The sequence below is a fragment of the Kwoniella pini genome, chromosome 5 (genome assembly GCF_000512605.2).
Source record: "Kwoniella pini CBS 10737 chromosome 5, complete sequence".
NCBI classification, from domain to species: Eukaryota; Fungi; Basidiomycota; class Tremellomycetes; order Tremellales; family Cryptococcaceae; genus Kwoniella; species Kwoniella pini.
In genome coordinates, this window is record NC_091720.1 from 1,086,774 (window position 1) to 1,108,000 (window position 21,227).

The window sequence follows — 21,227 nt, forward strand, 5'->3', positions numbered from 1 at the left end:
TGACCTATATGATTACAGTAGAGTAGATGTGATATAGAAGGTTATACTGGTAGGAAGAAGGAAATATAAAGTGTATGATGGGATATGAGAAGAATTAAAAGTAGAAAATTAGCCCAGATTCATTTTTAGGGTATATGATATGAAATGAAATGATGGTAGTTCAGATGATGACGACGAGTTGACTCATCGTGATTAGAAATACGACAATCAAATATTACAAGTATAATAATAATATTCTAGCATGAAACCTTAATCGCGCACGGACCATTTTTTTATGATTTGCCACAATTCGTGATTTGCGCTATTCTCAATGAACTATACTATACGCCTTGCATGCACATAAATGCAATTTATATCATATGTATAATCTGCCTGACTTTTCATTCTCAAACATTCAGAACACTTTTATCTTCTTGAGAGGTTTTATTCAGTGTGCATTGTTTGGGATGTAATATCTGATTTTACAAAAGACGGCAACAGAAGTGAGTGATAGATCAAGTTACATAACTGTACATAAGGATCGTCAAATGACGTCGCTTGTAGAAAGTATAGAGGTACAAATCGAAGACAGACACCCAGACCATAACAACATATGAGATCTTAGTTTGCTTTTGTTTTATTTGATTTTTCGGATAGTGAACCTGCTTTTTCAATGGAAAGTCATCTATCCGGACGTTACTCGCGATTTCATCTTTTCTATCCTTGCTTTATGATCATCTCCCGCATCCATTCTGAACATCTGTTCAGCATCTTTCACAGCCAGCTCTAGACGTCCAGTACCTAAAGGAATTGATGAAATTGTCAGCTCTCATGCTCTCGTATCTTGAGAAATGATCAAAAAACGACTCACCTTCATTGCATGTTGCCTTTGATCTCATTTGATCACACAAATCGTCAATCATCAAATGGTCCACGACATGCTAAATATCAGGAAACAATTAGCAACTGATATTTATTGTAGGTAGATTCAATGTGACTTACACTATGTTGCATGCCGAATCTCAGCCATAGATCAGAAGGTTTGACAACATTACCATGAGGGTCGACCACGTGCACGATCTCGCTCGTTGTCTTAGGCGGGCCAAACGTGCTGAGGCATCCTGACGGAGAGAGGGACGAGGTAGTGGTTCGCAGACCAGCTTCGATTGGCGCGCTGATGGCGGATACACTAGTCGAAGAGGATCCGCCGGATGACCGAGGCGAAGAGTAGGAGGATTTGCCATCATTGTTAGAGGCGGTGGAATGAGGCGATTGTCCCGCGGGAGATTGACTGTTGGAGGCAGATTGTAGAGGAGAAGGAGACATATTAAGGTAATTGGTAGGACTGAATGGATTACCGACATTACTGATATTACTAGTCTGTTGGCTTGTGCCACCCAAATTGAACAATTGTGAAGGCGAATTGCCACCGAATATTTGCTGTAATTGGGTGTTGAAAGCATCGTCCTGATCAAGTCCTCCATTGTTCATATCCGAATCCAGATTACCTGCGCCAGTCAAAGACGCCAAGAAGTCGTTAACGGAATTATCAGTAATATCATTCCAGTTGTTCATCGAATCGGTCACTGCTGAAACTTCATTGGTGGAGTCACGGAAAGCGAATCTGTTGAAATCAAATTGTCCATTCGTAGATCCCAACGATTCAACCGGTTGGGCTTGCTGCTGAGGCTGTTGTTGTGGCTGCTGCTGCTGCTGCTGCTGCGCTGCCTGCGCGTTTTGGAGAAATGATGTTTGTTGCGGTAGTTGGGAGTATGATTGGCTTTGATTCTGATCGCCAAGACTGGCGAACGACATCAAGTTCGGTTCCGAATTGAGTAAAGTGAATGGTGTGAAGTTATTGACATTACCGTTATTGCCAATCGATTGTTGGTTGCCGTTATTGCTGTTGGTGTTATTCTGTGACAGATTACCCAATAAGGCTTCGACTCCTTGAGGATAAAGCGAAGCCCATAAAGCGTTGATATCGGATTGATTCGTCGGCGACGTGGCAACTGATGAGCTACTCTGAGTTCCGAAAGATTGCAACTGGTCGCTTGAATTGGATGCTTGAGATTGGACGGGATTAGCGTTGGGGCGAGCGAAATTATTCGAACTACTGCTGGTGTTGGTATTATTGTTACCGCCAAACAAGAAAGCATTGAAAGCATTGGATTGCATCAGGTCAGGCTGTTGATTCTGACTATTATCGGTAGCATTACCGTTACTGCTGTTCATCGATACCAACGATTCTGGGGAATCAACAAGTCGGTTATTATTCTTCGGTAATGAAGCGGAAACATCGTTGATACTCTTCAAGCCATCATCCACTGAACTGAGGGGAGGGGTAGGAGGTTTAGCGGTCTGAGGTCGGGGTATATCAAATGGAGAGGTACTACTACTATCATTGGAATTACTGTGACTGTTTCCGTTGACAGGCATCGAAAAGGTAAACGCAGATTGCTTGAGAGATATGTTTTCTTCCTGAAGCCGTTTGAGGATACCTCGTAGGTTCTCGTTTTCGACTGAAGCTCCATACGATTTGGCTTCCAATTCGGCAACTTTCTCTTCAAGCTGATATTCGATCGCGAATAAGCTCAGCGCTAAGTCGAATATACGATCCATTAACTCACAATTTTAACTTTAGCTTCACGTCGTTCTCGGAAAGCTTTTTGAGCTGCTCGGTTTTGTTCTTTTCTCTTGGCCGCTTTGTTGGGTTCTTTCTTGCCATCTTCGCCAGCGCCCGACTTTCTTCCCCCTTTTTTCTTGGATTCCGACTTATCATTGTGCGCTTTTTTGTCCTCGTGACCGGACACCATATCAGAATCGGAGTCTGAGAAAGAAATCACATATCAGTACAAGTACAACGATCGACTATTTTTTGAGCCCACAGATCCGATGACTGACCTTCATCCTCTTCCTCATCGACCGAAGCTTTTCTGTGCGTTTGTCCTACCTTTCTCTTGTTGACCCCAGTTCCGCTTGCTCGTCTGTTCTTTGATGACCCTGGTTCATTATCTGAGTCATCTGACGCGCTTAACGCCTCTCCACGATTCTCAGGAGAGACCGATGCTTCCTCGGCCGAGGGTGGAGTATCTTCGGGAGTATCTCGCCCTGGTACGGGCATACTGTTGAAGAAAGCTGAGGGTGGGAGAGAAGTAGGATTGGAGAGATTGTTCTTGGTCGCATCGTCGGAGGTGAAAGTGCCAAGGTAGTTAAGGAAGGCAGAGGTATTTGGTGAGAGTACGGTGTCCATTTTGATCGATACTATTGTAGACAAAGGATATTCAGGTGGTACGAACACTTGATTCAAAAGGCGAATATGGAATACACCTCAAGCCTAATGGTTGAAGCTTGAAATTATTTTTTGTTCACAAAGAGGAATGAATTTCCTCTAAAGCTTAACCATTCGATAGATTGTGAAATTAAGGGGAGATCCGGTAGTCTTATCGATTTTGGTCACTGATACTGATTGCTTGTATGCCTGTGCAACAATTGCGTAAACTTTTACTAAATCCTTTGGTTGATGCTGCTGGACATGCGAATGACTTCTCTATAATGATATCAAGGCGAGGGGAGTTGAAAGAAGAAACGTGTGAGCGAATTACACGATATATTTCTGCTGCAATATTCTCAGGATGTATGGTGGCGAAGCGTTTGATTGGGCCAAAAGAGCGAATTTGTGCCGTTGTTGAACGTCGGTGTTGATAATAAGAGTCAAGTTTCCAGTATTTCGAAAGTATGCGACAAAAGAGGAAATGTGATCTTCTTGAATTGATTTTTCTGTATGAATGCAAATGAACGAGTCGAAGGAATGGAAGTAGAACAAAATAATTCCTATCGAGTGAATCATGCGAGAATACTGCAAGTGTAAGTGTAAGGTCTTGATACCGCGTGAGATGACCGCACAGGTGGAAAAAAGGTTAAATTAAATTATAGAATAATTAATATATTAGCTGAGTAAGCTGAATAATAACAATTTCATGCTTATATGAAGGTGTCATTTAAAACCAGTACCCGAAGCGGAATCTTGTACGAACATCTGCCACAAAACAAAGAACGTGGAAAGTGTGTGATCGATATATCAATATACATACAAAGGGGAAGGAAGCAACTCAATACGTGCCTGTGCCAAGGATCTGAGGGTGTATCAGGCTGACAAAAATACTTGATTAGGATTTGCCACTTGGTACGTCTACCTGATATCTGACTCATCAACGAATACTCCCCTTTATTGGACGGAGATGTCGCTTCCCAATCAAACTATTCTCACTCTGCTAAACCTAGACTCTTGATTCATAGCTATAGCATTGATAGGTAATAATAGATTAAATGACAAAGTTAAAACACCAGGAAAATCAATTCACGTCACCAGCTATAAACTAAATTAAATACCGTTTGATTTGATAATTCGGCCGGGCGATAAAACATTAAATCATCAGATTAAATCCGAATAAATCAATAATTTAACAAAGGGGGTTCACGATCATTCCCATTTACGTTTTACCCGTTCAATCACGTTTACCCCACTTCAAACCTTGCAAAGATCTCTCTCGGGTTATAAGCATCAATTGATTAGATAATCCCGATTACCTACGAAAATCAAAAAAACATTCCTTAAACGATTATTGAATCAGATAACGACTTTCGTTTTTACAACGAGCGTGTGACGTGTTCCTTCTATCGCGTATCGTTTGCCCTTTCGCAGTATCCACTTCAATCGCGATCCGCATTGTTCGGTAAAAATCAATAAAACTCAGATAAAGATCTAGTTTCCCTTTGCCGATAATTAGATTCTTGGCGAAGTGCACTTCTCAGATAATTGGGTCAGCTTATTTTAGATTATCGATAAGAGACCGGAGACTTTCAACGTGTCTGTCTCATCTAGATTCAATTGATTTCAACGCGAGTTTCATCCGTGACTTTTAGATACTGTATCATATCGTGCTATAAACCTTAGATTGTAGTCCCTATAATTGTTTAAACTGGTGAGCCCATTGTCTTGACACGTCAATTCTGCTTCCTCCTTTCCCTGCACTCATGTCACTCACTGAAAGATTAAAGTGGAGGCAGTCCACCTGCTCCTTTTTCGACTACTGACTCTAACTAAGGCCTTCTGCTAGATCAATGTCGGGTAATCAATGACTATGAGCACTCCCAACACGTCTTCCCTGCCATTGCCGAACAATAACATAGGACGCGTCTCACCACTTGATCCCAATCTCGCTCAACCTTCTCCTTCGTTCGGTCCTAATAGCTTTACTGGCCAACCTCAGCTTGGTGCTCCAGGAGGACCATCTAATTATCCTCGTCCCCCTCCGCCGCATACCAATACCGCTGCCAACACAAATGGAATACGTCAACAATCCATAGCAGGACCTTCGCGACCTCCACCTCACCAACAACCTACAAATCAATTCCAACAGCAATATGCTGCTCTGAGTGGGCTGCCTGGTCAACAGCAGAACGGCTCGCCGTCGTTCAACAATGCAGACCCGTCTATACACGCCCGATTACTGCTTGCCGCGCAACAACAGGCTCAAGCATCAGCAGCCGCAAATGGTGCAAATGGATCCAGTAATCAGCGCCCGCCTGGGATGCCTGATCTAGCGACTATGGCGAATAACATGCCGGGAAATAGGGAAGCGATAATGAAGCAGGTAAGTTTCCGCTCTAGGTCGGCCTGAAGCCTTACTTGACAGACCGTTCTCTCTTAGCTGCAAGCTCTACAAACGTCGCAAGCGCAACGAGCAAGGCATGCCCTCGCTCAGTCACAATCAGGGAATCACGCTTCTGCTGCGATCGGTACACCCGCTCAACCATCTGCACCTTCTCCTGCTGTTATCTCAGCTCCTTCGCCCGCTGGCTCGTCCTCCCAACAAGCGCAATTCAGCCAACCCCAACCAATTCAATCCGCTCAGCCAATACAAGACGGAACTGAACAGACATTCCAGCAAAATTCGAACCTAATGCAGCAAACTGCCCCGAACATGAGCAATGGTACCAATTTTAATGTTCCTCAAGGTGGACAAATACCGCAACAACAGAAGGATTTCTTGCTAGCTCAAGGCGAGAAAATGCGTGCGGCTCAGCAACTGCAGATACAACGGCAGCAGCAGCAGCAGCAGCAGCAATCATCTATACCTCAGAACGGACAGTCAAATCAACAAAACCAACCCTCTCAGACCACGCAGTTCGGTCAACTAGCTATGCCGACCAATTCGACTCCTCAACCACCTTCCGCTATCGGTCGTCCACCGAATCAGCCTCAAAGCGTCCGTCCCCAAATGAACGCTGCTGCTTCACGTCAAAGCTTCCTTCAATCGCTAGCTGCGTTTTACAAAAATTTCAACCAGCCTCTGCCTCAAGCCATTTTTAACGGAGAGAGGGACGGACAATTCAAGGTCGGCGGAGTATGGGTGGATGTAGTGGAATTGATGATGACCACCATGCGAGTGAACGGTGGGATTCTGACCGTCAGTCCTCCGTTGATATGATTATCTGGCCGCTTCGTGCTGACAACAAGACTACTACAGCTCATGAACCAGGGACCGGATCATCCATTCTGGCGGACGATCATTCAGGGCAAGAATATCCCTGTTCCATTGCCTGAGCCTATGCTCATGCCTAAACCCATGAATGCCGACCCTAATGCACCTCAGCAGCCAACAACCGACCCAATGCAGTACATTGTCAACGCATACATGGCTTGGCTGCAGCCATTCGAACAGCAAGTCCAAAGACAGCGAAATCAAGTGACGCAAAGGCAAGCAATGGCGATAGGTCGACCACCTAATCAACAACCCGGTATGCCGCAAACGCCGGTCAACGGCATTCTTCCTGGTCAACAGCAATTTGCAATGCCTTCACCTGTTGGTTCGTCTTCCTCAATGGTACCACCCTCGCCTGCAAACTCTATGCAATTTATACCAAACGCTCCGTCACCGATAACACATGCGGCATCTGACTCCAAGCCATCAGGAAGGGGCCGAGGTCGTGGCAGAGGACGAGGCCGAGGAAGGGGTCGAGGTGGCGCTGGGGCTGACGCGAGCGTCAGAGCTGTTCCTTCACCCATACATACAGGCCCTCCAGCCGATGTCTCTGCTGCTCTGGCCTCAGTGTCTACTCCCGAATCAAGTCAGAAGAGAAAAAGGGAGAAGAAGGATAAGACAACTCTCTCCGCAGAGGTAAGTGGAAACCCGTTGTTCGATCAGGGTCAAGATGGACAGCTGATAATGTACAATTCGCAGAACTCGACACCAAGCACACCTTCAAGTGCGCAAAAAGCTTTGCCAGCTCCGCCTGAACCTCTCGAAAGACCGCCGACACCAAAACGAGCGCGATACAAAGTCGAATATCGACCCATACATAAGGCTCAACACGATCTCGGTGGTTGGGATCGGAATATGGTCGCCTCTACATTTGCCAAAAACTCGCTAAATCAAGGTACACGTTCAATACACGACCTAGCCATTGTGGACATGGAAGGTGTTCTAATGAGTCTGCGGTCAAGGTTACCCCACGAGTTGGGTTACGCCATTAGCATTCTATCGATGTTATCTATGGCTCACCCGGAAGAAAACGTCAAAGGTTTACCGCTCTTCCATCTTAGTGAGATATATCAAGAAATATTGGACTTGATTGCCGAATTGACATTTGGGGAAGAAGGGTATGATGCTTGGGAAACAAAGCGTCAAGATGCAGATCTCCGAAAAGCTGACCAGGTGAACGGACGTTCTCTGACGGAAAGCAAGACAGATTTGAATCGGTTGACCTTCTTAGAACTAGAACAATTAGGACGAGATTTCGACTTCACATTCGATGATGAGGAATATCTGGACGACTCTAGGCAATTCCGTGATTCAACCGGAGGTCAAACTGATATCATCTTAGCATGCCTCAACCTGTTACGGAATTTCTCAATGACAGCTGAAAATTTCGAAGTGATGACTCGGACCCCGCAACTATTCGAATTATTAGCCAACGTTACAGATGGCGGATTGTGTAGACTACCAGGGGAGAAATACAACCCCAATGATGCCACGAAATCGAATAAACCATTTTCGATATTGGAATTAGCCCGAATCAGACGAGATGCGGTCAGCATTCTTACCAATCTAGGAACGCAAATCAATCTGAAAAGCGTATCGACCAAATCAACCGTAGCTATATTCAGATTATTATCAAGTTTCTTGAATTGCGGATTTGATTCCTTAGCAATTAAAGAACCAGTATATGGTCCTTCAACACTTATTCCTTTGACTGAAGTTAAACCACCTGTCAATCATTCTTTAAATAGAGCTTTAGAAGCATTTTGTAAATTATCCTCAAGTGATTCAAATAGAGAAATAATTGGAAAGGAATTGAATGAAAGTGAAATAATTAGATTATTTGAAAGTTTAATAAAATTATTTCCAATATCAAAAAGACAAATTGAATCTTTAAATACAATTGAAGATTATTTAGGTCAATATGAATGTTTAGCATTAAGTTTATATTCTTTGATTTTTTCATCAAAACCTTCAACAAGAAATAAATTAAGAAATAAACCTGGAATTTTAAATATTTTAATTAGATTAATAATTTCATTAAATTTAAAGAAAGGAAATTATTCAGAATTTAAATTAAATCCATTTGGAATTTTATCAAGAAGATTATGTGAAATTTTAGGAATTTTAAATGAAAATTTACAACCTAATGGATTAATTGAAAATCAATTTAATTTTAGTTTTAATTTATCTTTAACAAATTCAATTCAAAGTAAAAATAATAATAATAATAAAATTATTAAAAGTTATTTAATTAATTTTCAAAATGAAATTATTAATTCTTTAATTAATATTAAAGGAATTGATTTACCTGCTTTTAATGAATTAGAAGGTATGCTTTGGAGTGATGGTGGTGGTGGTGGTGGATTTTAAATGGTTCAAATTTATAAAAATGAAAGTTAAAAGAAAATCAGATTTTACAGTAAAATATTATAATGTAGAAAAAATCTGATTATTATATTATAATCTAAATCTGTAATATTTGCCTTTTATTGTTATGTAATGATATAATGTATGATTTGAAGTTCAAACATTTTTTAATTATGCATACGAATTCAACAATTCGATTTGTAATACAGGGCAAATACATATAATTATTGATATGATAATATGTATACTCAGTATTATCTTATGTTGCAGGCTATCTGTCAAATATTAAAAGAAACATTGCATGAAAAGGATGATTTCGTAAATGTATAATGACTTAAGAACCGAAACTATGATGCATTTGTAAAATCTAAGATGTTTTATAAATGAAAAGCAAAAAACAGGTATTTAAGAAGAAAAGATCATCTAATTTATGTATATATCAATTATTGAACTAAAGATAAACTTAAAACATATCTATCACTTTCATTTAAATCATCTAAGTCTTTTATAATTTTTTCAGTTATTAAAATATCATTATTATCATTATCACTTTTTTGATTTAATTCAATTGGAATTGTACCTAAAGTTTTTAAAAGATAATTTGAATTTTGATTTATAGCTAAATTTAAAGAATTTTCACTATTACTTTCTTTTTGTAAATCAATTTCATAAAATAAATTAATTTTATCAGAAGGTTTTAAATTTGCTTCTTTTCTTAATTTATTAACTCTTGAAGTTAAAATTCTTAATAATGCCATTGATTCTAATTCTGAATGTTTTTGAATATCAAGTATAATAATTACATCATTATCACTTGCTGATTCAAATTTATCAATTTTACCTTCTTCATTTAATAATTTTGCAAATCTTGTTATATTTAAATCACCTTCAATTAATTCAACTCCATTTACTAATAATTTTTTTTCACTTAAATATAATTTACATTCTTCTGTTGATAAATTTGGTATAGCATTTTTAACTTTTGATAAATCTTTTCTTAATTTTTTACCTAATGTTGGGTAATCTGCTGATGCTCTATATTTAATTCCAACTTTTTCTTCATCACAAGTGTAAATGATATTGACAACATTTAATTCTGCTGAAATATAAGTTTCTAAGGATTTAACATCGTCTAAGTATTCTTGATCATGGTGGAAAATAGTAAGATCTTTCAAAGGTGTTTTAATGGGTAAAGTCTTTCTATCTCTGATTAATCTACCGAGTTCAATGACCGCTCTCATACGTTGAACTTGTCTTTCAATAACTGGATCAAAGTATTCTTGTCGAACGGTAGGGAAAGGAAGGAAATGAATAGATCGTACATCTTGTTTAGAATCTTTAGGTGTAGGTGAAGTTGGTCGAAGAGCTTGATATACTATCTCACTGGTGTAAGGGGTGAACGAAGACTGCAAACAAATACCTAAATCAGCTAACGCTCGTGACCAATACGAGGGCGACAGACTAACCATTGTCAAACACAATGTGTAAAGAGCCTCGTAAAGGGTGTTGAGTGCTGCTTTGGTGTCGTCAACACCACCTGCTCCCTTCAACCTCACTCGGTTGAATCTAATGTACCAATTTGTCAGATCCGCAATGAAGTCGAGTAAACGGGGAATGACAGTGTAAAGTCGGTAAGCTAAGAGTAACATAATATCAGCTTCTGCAAATGTAAGGGTATGTGCAACGGCTGACTTACCCCCCATCTCGGTGTCAACATGCTGAATGAGGGTTTGACAAGTCGCCAAAATCCATCTGTCCATGACATTGGATGATTTAGGTGCATCATGGTCGTAGACAAATTTCTCGCCAGTGGTTCGCTCGAAGAGTTCAGCCTGACCAATGTAGAAGTTTAGAGAGTTGATCCATTTGAGAATGACGTTTGCCAAAATTTCTCGGACACCCTCCTCTCTGAATCGCAAATTGTCTCCTCGTACAACTGGTGAGTTGACCAAGAACAGTCGGACACAATCGGCACCGTATTTGTTGACTACTTCCAGCGGATCTGGGTAGTTCTTGAGCTTCTTGGACATTTTCTTTCCGTCACTATTACGACGCATGAATCAGCTACAGATCTGAGTGAGGGCAGTCACTAGGCAATTTGTGGACTCACGAAGCGAGTACAAGACCAGTGACAATCAAATTCTTCCAAGGAGCAGTATCATAAAGGTGGGTACCCAATACCAGTAAGGTATAGAACCAACCTCGAGTCTGGTCGATACCCTCGGAGACGAAGTCGGCAGGATAAGATTTTTCAAATCGTTCCTTGTTTTCGAAGGGGAAATGCGATTGAGCGTAAGGCATACTGTACATTATGGTCAGCATATACTGCTAATACGAGAAGCGTAACCAATCGAGCACTTACGATCCTGACTCGAACCAACAATCGAAGACTTCCTCGATTCTCCTGAGAGTCCCTTTACCTTGTTTCGAAGGAATAGTGATGTTATCAATACTTTCTCTGTGCAAGTCTGTGATGTTTGGTACACCAGAGAGTTGTTCAAGTTCAGCGATAGATCCAACGGCGACAATCTGCAAAAGCGGAGATCAGCTTCTTTAGGGCGCATCAAAGTTATGCTGTAGCCGCTAACATACCTCTTCGTAATCCTCGGAGACCCAGAGAGGGATAGGAGTTCCCCAGTACCTATTTCTAGAAATGTTCCAATCTCTAGCATTCCTGATCCATCCTCCGAATCGACCTTCACCGACACTGGCAGGTACCCATCTGGTCTTTTCGTTGTTGGCGACTAATTTATCTGATATGTTGGCTACCCTGACGAACCAAGATGGAACGGCTCGGTAGATGAGAGGTGTGCCGGATCTCCAACAAAATGGGTAAGAGTGCATGATGTCAGATCGAGCGATAAGTCGTCCTTTTTTGGCGAGGTCTTTGATGATAGTTGCGTCGGCTTCTTTAACGTATCTTCCTTGGTATTCTGGTACTTCCGCAGTAAATTTCCCAGATTCATCGATAGGGCAGGGAGGAATCTCGTCGTCTCGAACAACACCGTGAGCTACTGCGATTCTGTGATCGTCATCACCGAAGGCGGGAGCTTGATGTACGATACCAGTACCAGAAGAATCGGTAACGTAAGTGTCGGAAAGAACTCGGAATGCTCGATCCTCGTACTTCAAGTCGAGCTGTTAGCTGGAATCGTTCGATGAGATGAGCATTATAGACAAGATCAACTCACTTGTTCGGTGAAATGGTCGAACATGGGGATATATCTCCATCCAACCATATCTTTACCTAAGAATTGACCGACTTTCTTGAATTTAGGTTTTTCATCCTTCTTGTCCTTTGGCTTCTTGGCTCCAGGAGCTAATTCCTTATATACCGTACCAAGCAATGATTCGAGAAGGATGAAATTCTGATCACGCTCGAAGTCGTAGATCTTGATATATGTGAAATCGGGATGGACACAAAGGCCCAGGTTGGATGGAAGGGTGTATGGGGTGGTGGTCCATGCGAGAAGGGATGTTGAAGGGTCGTCCACAAGTGGGAAGGATACAGTCACTACAAGCACAAGAAAACGTTTTAGCTGCTGCATGGGAATTGCTCTCATGGAGAAACAGTCAAGCTCACCGGTAGGGTCCGAAGTCATTCGGTAGTCTTCTCCAGCCTCGAAATTACTCAAAGGTGTAGTACATCCAGTTGAATAAGGCATGACTTTCAATCCTCTGTAAACTTGACCTTTTTGCCATAATTGACCGAACACCCACCAAACACTCTCCATGAAAGTAGGATCAAGTGTTTTGTATCCAGTGTCGAAATCGATCCATCTACCCATTCTCTCTACTGTTGTTTTCCATTCGCCAGAATACCTCATTACGATTTCTCTACATGCTGCGTTATATTTATCAATCCCCATAGCCATGACATCGTCTTTCCCTTTAATGTTGAGAGTTTTGTCAATCTCATGTTCAACTGGTAAACCGTGGGTATCCCATCCGAATCGTCTTTCTACATGATGTCCTGTTGAATGAGCATGTCGCGTGACAACATCCTATAGTTTCAAGCGCGATCAGCGAATTGCCCATGTGGAATTGATTGTAATGGACGAATGGCGCAGTTGCAATAAAATACCAGCTTACCTTGATGGTACCGGCAAGTAAGTGTCCGTAATGGGGTTTACCAGTAGCGAAAGGCGGACCATCATAGAAACTGTATTCGGGTTTACCCTCGGATAGCTTTTGAGATGTTTTGAAGGCGTCAATATCTGCCCAATATTGTAGGACATCTTGCTCAGATGTGGGAAGATGGATAGGTTTGGAGGCTGAGCAGAGGTACATGAGGATAAGTCAGTTCATACATGTTTTCCTTCCGTTTATGTCAATGATAGGGAGAGGTCTGGCCGATTACTTACTGTCGTAAGGCTTGAATGTCATCTTGTCTAATAACCTCCTGTATGTATCCGGAATGGAAGGATTAAGTATCCTCTAATAAATCTCTGCTGAAGCTGACGCTAGATAGTCTTGCCGCCAATTTGTGTATAAGCGCTATGACTCAGCTAACTTTAGATACGTTGAAAACTCGAGTCGAATTGAAATGTCGCAATTTAGGTTGACTCGTCTTTTATCGCTTTACGACTCTTTTCACTTCTTGAGTCAAGTATAACGAGATTGACAACGCTTAAACGTGGATCCGAAATCACTGTGATTGCGAGATAGATAAGAGATCTCTAATTTATCTATGCGATTTTGCTGTTGTATATACTTACTAACTTTTTTATCTAATCCTAAACCAAAGCATCCCAAAGGTGAAGTGGGAATGGATAGGTGGATATCTCCGCTTTTAGTATTGACTCGCTACGAGTAACAGTAAGATTAACTTACGGGATTTATCGGCGATACTCTTGCCGGAATCAACGGTGGCAATCATTTCCCATTCTTAAACCTCCACTTTGAGTGTTTCAAAGATTTCAGAGAATATCATCATTTCTTATTTTGTAGATATATGTTAAATTACGCGTTCAGATAGTCGCAGATCGATTTAGACATCCTGATCAACGAGGTCGAAGGGTGGGGACTCTCCAAGAAGTCTTCAATATTGCAAATAAGCAGAAAGATTCCCCTTATCTCTCAATTCGGTCGTCCTTTCACTGTGGTAACTTATGATCAACAGATACATCTTGTTGTCCAATACGATATAGCGAACTTGAAATATTAGCCTGCAGCAAACAAAGTCCAAGTTCTCAACGCACAGAGATTTTTGTTATTATGTCTGGCTCAACTATCGCAGGACCATCGAGGCATTCGAGTCCTGCACCTTCGACATACGCTACATCAAGCTTCACGCCACTACCTCGATCTTTATTATCCGGAACCGGTATACGCTTTTCACCTTCTCCGACGCCAGGCGCTGGCCCTAGTACACCAAATCGCAATTCGTCGGCTGAACCAGGAGAGATAAGAGAGACCGTTGTGGGTGGAGATATATTCGTAGATGAAATACCTCAACAAACACCTCATCTCCCTGGAATTGTTTCATCTGATCAGTTTCAACCACCTGGCTTGTTTACCACAAATTTGATACCCTCGGTCAAAAAGACCGAAAATGGTGTAAAAGTACAGCTACAAAAACCGACAGGATCAAATAAAGGAAAGGAGAAAGAGCAAAACGAAATGGATTCCACATTATTGTTGCCGTCTCATGTATTGGTCGATTCGGTATCGCCTTCAAAAGGAGGCGAAGCTAAGAACCACCAATACAGTGAGAGAGATCATGAAGATATGATGGAAGGGGTACATTTTGTTGATGATGACATAAGCAAGGTGAGTCGTCGTTCCGCCTTGCAATCCATCCTGCATTGAGCTAGCGCTCAAAGACTCGTGTATTTAGGGATCAAAGAGATATTTCGATCCAGAGGTCGATGAAACCAAAGAAGTGGAAGCAACGTTTTTAGCTACCGCAGATCAAAGTAAAATATGTCAGAATTGTAAAAGACCCGGTCATAGAAGCAAGGATTGTAAACATGTTATCGTAAGTACTTGTTCGTGTAATTGATTGCTGAAGCTGATGTTGGCTGTATTGTAGTGTACGACGTGTGGGGCTGAGGATTCGCATGAAAGACGAGATTGTCCAGTCGGATTAGTATGTTTTGGTTGTGGTTCAAGAGGTCATCGAAAACAGGATTGCCCAGACCCCGTATCTAGGATGTCGAGGAGGACAGGATGCGATAGGTGCGGAAGTAGGGATCATATGGAGAACGTACGTGTACATGTCCTACTTTGTCATTCTCAGGCATTGACACCTTATCGCCATCATTAGACATGTCACACCATTTGGAGAGTTTATGCCTATCTATCGAACGATGTCAGAGCGGAAATAATAAAGGATAAATACGCTTCAGACGGGTGGGAGAAGGAGGCTATAGGTGGTAGAGCTTCGGAAGAATGGTGTTACAATTGTGCTAGAGAGGGTCACCTAGGAGACGTAAGCAGCTTTCACTCCACTTGGACAAAGTCGAAAGGCTGACTTCTCCGTTATTTACAGGACTGCACAAAACGACGAGGTTCTCTTGCAAAACTCACAGTCCCTTCAGCATTTTCGCATGAAATGGCTTCTCGTGGTCCATTCTTCACATCTTCCTCGAGACGAAATGCAGATTTACCACCGCCGACTCATTCGCGCTTTGACGATGATCAAGACGATTACGATTCTTTACCATTCATTTCCGGGGGATATAATAAATTTGGCGGATCAAATGCAGGAAAGAAAAGTCGTGAGAAAGTAAAAGCTAGACAAATCAATATGGCAAGAAATGAAGGTTCGGATGAAGAACCTTCATGGTTTGATAATTCTCGAGGTGGTCAAAGTCGAGATCGAGATCGAGACAGAGGGTTGAATATACGTGAAAGAGGAGGTCGAGGTGGAGGAGGATATTCTACACCAGAAAATAGAAATGGTATTGGTAGAAGACCTTGGGATTCAGAATATCGTGAACCTAATCGAGAAAGAGATAGAGATCAAGAACGAGATCGATTTAGACATAATGATCAAAGTAATTCTACTCCAGGATATTCATATAGACACCCAAGAAGTTCACATAAAGACAGATCAAGATCACCTCCTTCTAGACCTAAAAAGAATAGAAATGATTCTATGCCTTTTTCACATGGTCATTTAATGGAAAATTCTATACCTTCTTCTGCACCACCTAAAGTTTCATTTGGTAAATTATCGAAACCTGGATCTGGATCTAAATCGAATCAAGACGAAATAGGTAAAAATACAAAATCCTCGATAAATAAAGTTTTGGTTGGTGATCAACAAAATCAATTTACACCAATTGGTCAAAATAAAAATAAAAATAGAAATGGAAATGGAAATGGAAATGGAAATGGAACTCCTATAGTTGAAATACCAATTTCAAATAAAAAATCAAGTAGTAAAAGGAAAAGAAAAGCTAAAAATAATGAAGATAAAGAAAGAGATTGGGAAAATGAATGGCGTAAAAATGGAAATGGTGGTGGAAAAGTACAAAATTGGGGAAAACAATTTGATGAAGAAATGAAAAATTTAAATGGAGGTTTAAGAATTAAAGGTAAAAGTGGTGAATTAAATTCTGCTTTAGGTGGAAAACAATTAAAATCAATACAGAAATCTAATGGTGGTGATAAAAAAGAAGAAGAAGGAGGAGGAGGAGGAGGAGGAGGAGGAAGAAATAAGAAGGATAAACCGAAAAAGCAAAGAGCAAAATCTGAAAGATCCTCAAAATTACCTGTAGAAGGTAAAGACAAATCAGCAAATACAGGTCAGAGGTATCATGGTGGATATGATTAGGTAAATTGAATCATAAGATGAATAGTTGTTCATGTTGTATGTGATTTGCACATTGTAATTTCGAGTTTTTCCGTCTTCTGGATCTCTCGCGGTGGATATGCAGTTTGCGTGATCACCAGGATATTCATATCGCGAATACATGTCATACTAAATACAAAGCATCGATTGGGAGAATCTTGCAATTATCATACAACGTGTTTAGACATCAACCCAATTTTGTTTTTGACTTCATCATATTGGTAAGTAAATAACGGGTTTTACCAAATTTCAATCCTAGATATAGCGTACAACTTCTACAACGAAAAAAAAAGCCCTCTACCTCATCTTTTGATAGAAATGGGATTATGAAATACTGCTTTGATTTTGATTTTGGATTTGAGGAATGCTCAATTCCCATTTCCCTCTCCACCATGCATCAACCCCATGACTTCCCCATCCTTTTTCTTTCGGTTTACCAATGTTAATATTAATGTTGGTTGGTGAAGTTGATGTGACTGAGATTGGACTTTGAAGTAAAGTCGAAATAACAGAATCAGAAGAAGATGAAGAGGAAGGAAATTGTTGTTCAATAAAATACAGTTGTTCTGCATTTTGAATTTCCTTTTCAAATTCTTGACGTTGATTTAACGATTTTCTTAAATTCATCAAATCTGCCAAATGAGTATGACGAGAGTTTTCCATATGCCCTAAACATGATTATACCTCTTATCAGCTTAGACAAACTTGTAGATCTGAAGAGTAAGTTATACTCACATCCATTGGTACAGAATCTGGTTTCTCGAGGATCGATGACCAGATTACCGCATCGATCTCCGTCAGCATTTATGGCTTGGCAGGAGTGCTATAAGCATCAATTCAAGGTATCAGCTCAGTCTCCTTGATTGAGTCACGATCGAAGGGCGATGATGGCTTGATTTGTGGCAGTGGAAAAAGATAGACTCACATTAGTGCAGTAGAGAGAACCGGAGGATTGTGGACGTTGGCATGCGCCTATAGGTCGCACGTTACACTAGGAAGACACAACATAAATCATGTTAGTATATTATACCGGGTCACAAAAGCCCAAAGGTAGCGGAAAACAGAATCAAAGGATGGGCGAAGGTTGATTAACATGGGGATTCGACGAGTCGTGTGGACCATTAGGCTTCTTGGTAAATCTCCACTTTTCAACAACTGCCTCGTGGGAGAAGGGACGCGTGTACGAGTGGCCAAAGGAAATATTGAGCTGACGATGGATTGGAATACCACTTACTATTTGTCCAGCTAACCTCTCTATCTCTTCGATGGATAGTTTCTTGATCTTTTTCTGTTTGCCTTGACCTTTCTCCATTTGTGCAGGGGTTGAAATGTGTTCCCACGCTTCTTCTTCGATTTTCAGCGGTAAAGGATGTCGAGAAGAAGACGCTTCCGGAATTGGGTGGATGAGATTTATAGTGGCGACAAGGGTTGAAGGACGGTAGTACGACATTTGGGCACGACGCCAAGTATGAAATACGAAGGTTGAAAATGAAGTATCTAATTTAAAGTTGTGGTAGGATTGCGAATGAAAGTGAACTATAATTACACTAGTTCAACCTTGATGAATAAGGCTTTATTGATTGTTCGATGAAGATGGAGATGAAGTTGAACTTGAGAAAAGGTTAATCTTTTCAGGGGTTAATTATATCTTATTTGGTTCCAATCGAATCAAATCTCTGAATGAACTAAAGGAATACACGAAACACATCAAGATGTCAGCAGATCATCTTTATACTGTGTTGACGTGTTTGTAATAGACATCGACATCCCCTCAATAAAGTGGGAAAAGCGGTACATATCGGATATCGGACAAGACGCCTTGTTAAAGAATTGAAATACACTCACCATTCGAAAAAAGTCTCTGTACGGGGTATCCACTTGAATTTGGAAAGGACAAAGGAGTATTTGTGGGAAAGAAGTTGTTGTCGGTATCACTTGTTCGTAGAAGTGTTCAAGTAGATGTACGTAAAAGGTACCGTATATATGGTAAAGGTAGCTTTTGGGTTGATTTTCAATTAAGGGGTAGTAGGGACGATGATGTGGGGGTTTGTATATAGGAATAAGAATGTATGTTGGTTGATAAGTTTATTTTGATTGTTGATCACTTTGAGGGAGGGGGAAACTTGAAAATGAAAGGGATACTTTATATGTCTTCATCGCCTTTTTATGGACCAAATGTTATTCCCTTATCTTTACTTCAAAAAAGTATTCCAGTTCATCAGTATATCCATATATCCCTCTTCGCCCCCTCGAAAAAAGTCTCACTATCAGTCTACAGAGGGAAAGGACGAAACCGTTTCGATGTTCGCACTGATCACTTTTTTCATTCTGTCAAATAATTACCGCTTCTCTTATTTCCCTTTTACCCCACAACATGTCAATCTATAATTGACAATAATGATCGCACTGTTCCGCAGCAACTTTAGCAAGAAGGTCTGGAATTGATACTCAAAGGGGTCTACCCGAAGTCGAAAGGTAGGTAGATGTTTCATCAGTGAAAACAAGGTGATCAAAACGTGTAGTTTTAGTACGGGATTGCCGTTTAGATGAAACCAAAGGAAGGGTACTAGTTTAGTCTGGAACAAGCTTGATTTACCAATCAGGTGATTTATTGATCGATTGATTTATTGATTCCCCTTATCAACCGGCGGTATCTCCTCAAGGGGGTATTGCCTCCGAGTATGCAGATATGAATCGAAAAGATCGTCATTATGGGATTTTGATGGTTGGCTTGTCGACTGAACGCGCTATAGTATTCGAACTAGTATTAATTACGCCCTAAATGAATGCAGATCTGATTTGTATCCACTGTTAACTTCTTTCCAGGTGTATATCGATTTCCCGTATTGATGGCAGTCGAACGTTGATCTGGCGACTACACAACCTTCGAGAGGGAAAAACCCAACAGATATCGCATCACCGGCGGTAATTCCGTTGCTTGGTAATTCGATTACACCATGATAAACTCGGTTTTGCTTTGGGTCGGCGCTGATTGATGAAAAGTCCGATCAAAAGGAATCCGAGATTAAGGGGTCAAGACCCGTGTCACGCGCACGAGACCACTTTGATTGAAAGTAGAATATAGCCGCATTGCAGCCATACGATGTTTTGATCGTTGTGGGTCGTCCTATAGATTCGAACATCTTTTTATAAAGCCGATAGACTTTGATTGATTGATTAACCCGTTAAACTTCGGCAGTATATTGCAGATCAGGGATACCCTAATTTGAGATCCAGACTCTGATGGTTGATGTGTGGATTAACAAACGAGTCAGCTTGAAAGGTACTGTGACATCATTTTTGATGATCAAGCATAAAGATGATCAGCTTGTGAAAGGAATTCAATGACATGTCAGTATTCAAACAACATCCGAATAGACATTGATCAACTTTTCACTTATGGTCATATACATGCGAGTAATAGCCGATGAACTGAATGCAAAAAAGCCGTCATTACATATATACGCTTGATGAAGGTGCTCGTTTAGTTTCTCCCGATCTTTCCGGACTTTTAGGGGTGATTGAAGATGTTGGTAGCATTATAGGTGATGTTGCGGGTTTAGTTACTTCATTTACCACTAAAGACATATGATCGTACATAAGCATATGGTAAATCACAATTTCTGGATGTTTTTCGACTTACCTTGAACCCAATCGTCAAGCGATTCTTCATTGATTTCTTTAGTCTCTTCATCTTTTATTCGTTTTTTTCCGAATAAAACTTCACTCCATCCAACATTTTTAACGTCTTCTTCTAATTGTACACCTTGAGTTAGAATTGTTCTTTCTCTTAATCCTACTAATTCTAATTCTCTTTGTATTTGATCTTCATTTAAGGTCTCACCATTTTGTAATCTTTTTATGATATCACTTAATACTGTAATTTTAGCTTTTTGTTTATCTAATTCTTCTTTTGAATTTATTCTATTTCTTAATAAATGAACTGCTAAAGATGTAATTATACTCCAATAAATGAAAAATGGGATTAACGGTTTCAATCTTTGACGTATAGGAGGTGGTTTAAATTCATTGAATGACTGTACAAAGTTCGTTCTGAATTGCTGATGAGGTGGTACTGGGCGATGTTGGTTTGAAGGAAGAGTTGAACGACGTAAGAGTTGGCGAGGACCAAGACGTATCATTCTAGTTGAATTGTGTGATATTATACTATATTGTCACGGCTATTTGAGATCAGTTGAAAATATATGAATATCATCTTAATGAACAGCAAACGATTGCGAGTAAAAGCAAAGTCATTCGTACCACGTGGATCAGGTGGAGGAAGTCCAAGCGTAAATAAGAATATGGGCCTTCAGAGCGGTGAATATACAAACGTTAAATAGAGAGATCATGGCGATCCTCATAATTGCTGGTTTCAGTCAGAAAGAAGTCCCTGTAGACATCGAGCAAACCTCTCACTTCACTGTGGGTACGAATGAAGGACAGCGAGAAATTTCTTAGAAGATGTGGGAATAATGAGGAATCTATGAAACGATCTAAGCGCGTCAGTCAGAAAGCGTTTCTTTGGTCAG

General features: G+C 40.6%; 6 protein-coding genes across 6 annotated transcripts; 2 read left to right on the plus strand and 4 right to left on the minus strand.

Moving 5' to 3' along the window:
- Positions 1-664: 664 nt before the first annotated feature.
- On the minus strand, positions 665-3,232 carry I206_104182 (uncharacterized protein; the record flags this gene model as incomplete). The annotated part of the gene is made up of 5 exons (XM_019155980.1): positions 665-780; positions 851-920; positions 982-2,550; positions 2,610-2,809; positions 2,884-3,232. The coding sequence occupies 5 exons, from the start codon at positions 3,230-3,232 to the stop codon at positions 665-667; spliced, it is 2,304 nt and encodes a 767-aa protein (XP_019010938.1).
- Positions 3,233-5,117: 1,885 nt separating this feature from the next.
- I206_104183 (uncharacterized protein) lies at positions 5,118-8,897 on the plus strand (the record flags this gene model as incomplete). Its single annotated transcript, XM_070202915.1, has 4 exons — positions 5,118-5,636; positions 5,694-6,452; positions 6,513-7,163; positions 7,227-8,897. The coding sequence occupies 4 exons, from the start codon at positions 5,118-5,120 to the stop codon at positions 8,895-8,897; spliced, it is 3,600 nt and encodes a 1,199-aa protein (XP_070059016.1).
- Positions 8,898-9,337: 440 nt separating this feature from the next.
- On the minus strand, positions 9,338-13,184 carry I206_104184 (isoleucine-tRNA ligase; the record flags this gene model as incomplete). The annotated part of the gene is made up of 9 exons (XM_019155978.1): positions 9,338-10,300; positions 10,361-10,530; positions 10,591-10,937; positions 11,005-11,196; positions 11,257-11,423; positions 11,487-12,020; positions 12,086-12,408; positions 12,478-12,898; positions 12,987-13,184. 9 exons carry the CDS (start codon positions 13,182-13,184, stop codon positions 9,338-9,340), a joined length of 3,315 nt encoding a protein of 1,104 aa, XP_019010936.1.
- Positions 13,185-14,111: 927 nt separating this feature from the next.
- I206_104185 (uncharacterized protein) lies at positions 14,112-16,677 on the plus strand (the record flags this gene model as incomplete). Its single annotated transcript, XM_019155977.1, has 5 exons — positions 14,112-14,666; positions 14,734-14,874; positions 14,929-15,102; positions 15,163-15,327; positions 15,388-16,677. 5 exons carry the CDS (start codon positions 14,112-14,114, stop codon positions 16,675-16,677), a joined length of 2,325 nt encoding a protein of 774 aa, XP_019010935.1.
- A 342-nt stretch (positions 16,678-17,019) lies between these two features.
- I206_104186 (uncharacterized protein) lies at positions 17,020-18,145 on the minus strand (the record flags this gene model as incomplete). The annotated part of the gene is made up of 4 exons (XM_019155976.1): positions 17,020-17,363; positions 17,431-17,518; positions 17,621-17,686; positions 17,930-18,145. 4 exons carry the CDS (start codon positions 18,143-18,145, stop codon positions 17,020-17,022), a joined length of 714 nt encoding a protein of 237 aa, XP_019010934.1.
- Positions 18,146-20,148: 2,003 nt separating this feature from the next.
- Positions 20,149-20,837, minus strand: I206_104187 (uncharacterized protein; the record flags this gene model as incomplete). Its single annotated transcript, XM_019155975.1, has 2 exons — positions 20,149-20,273; positions 20,339-20,837. The coding sequence occupies 2 exons, from the start codon at positions 20,835-20,837 to the stop codon at positions 20,149-20,151; spliced, it is 624 nt and encodes a 207-aa protein (XP_019010933.1).
- Positions 20,838-21,227: the final 390 nt, after the last annotated feature.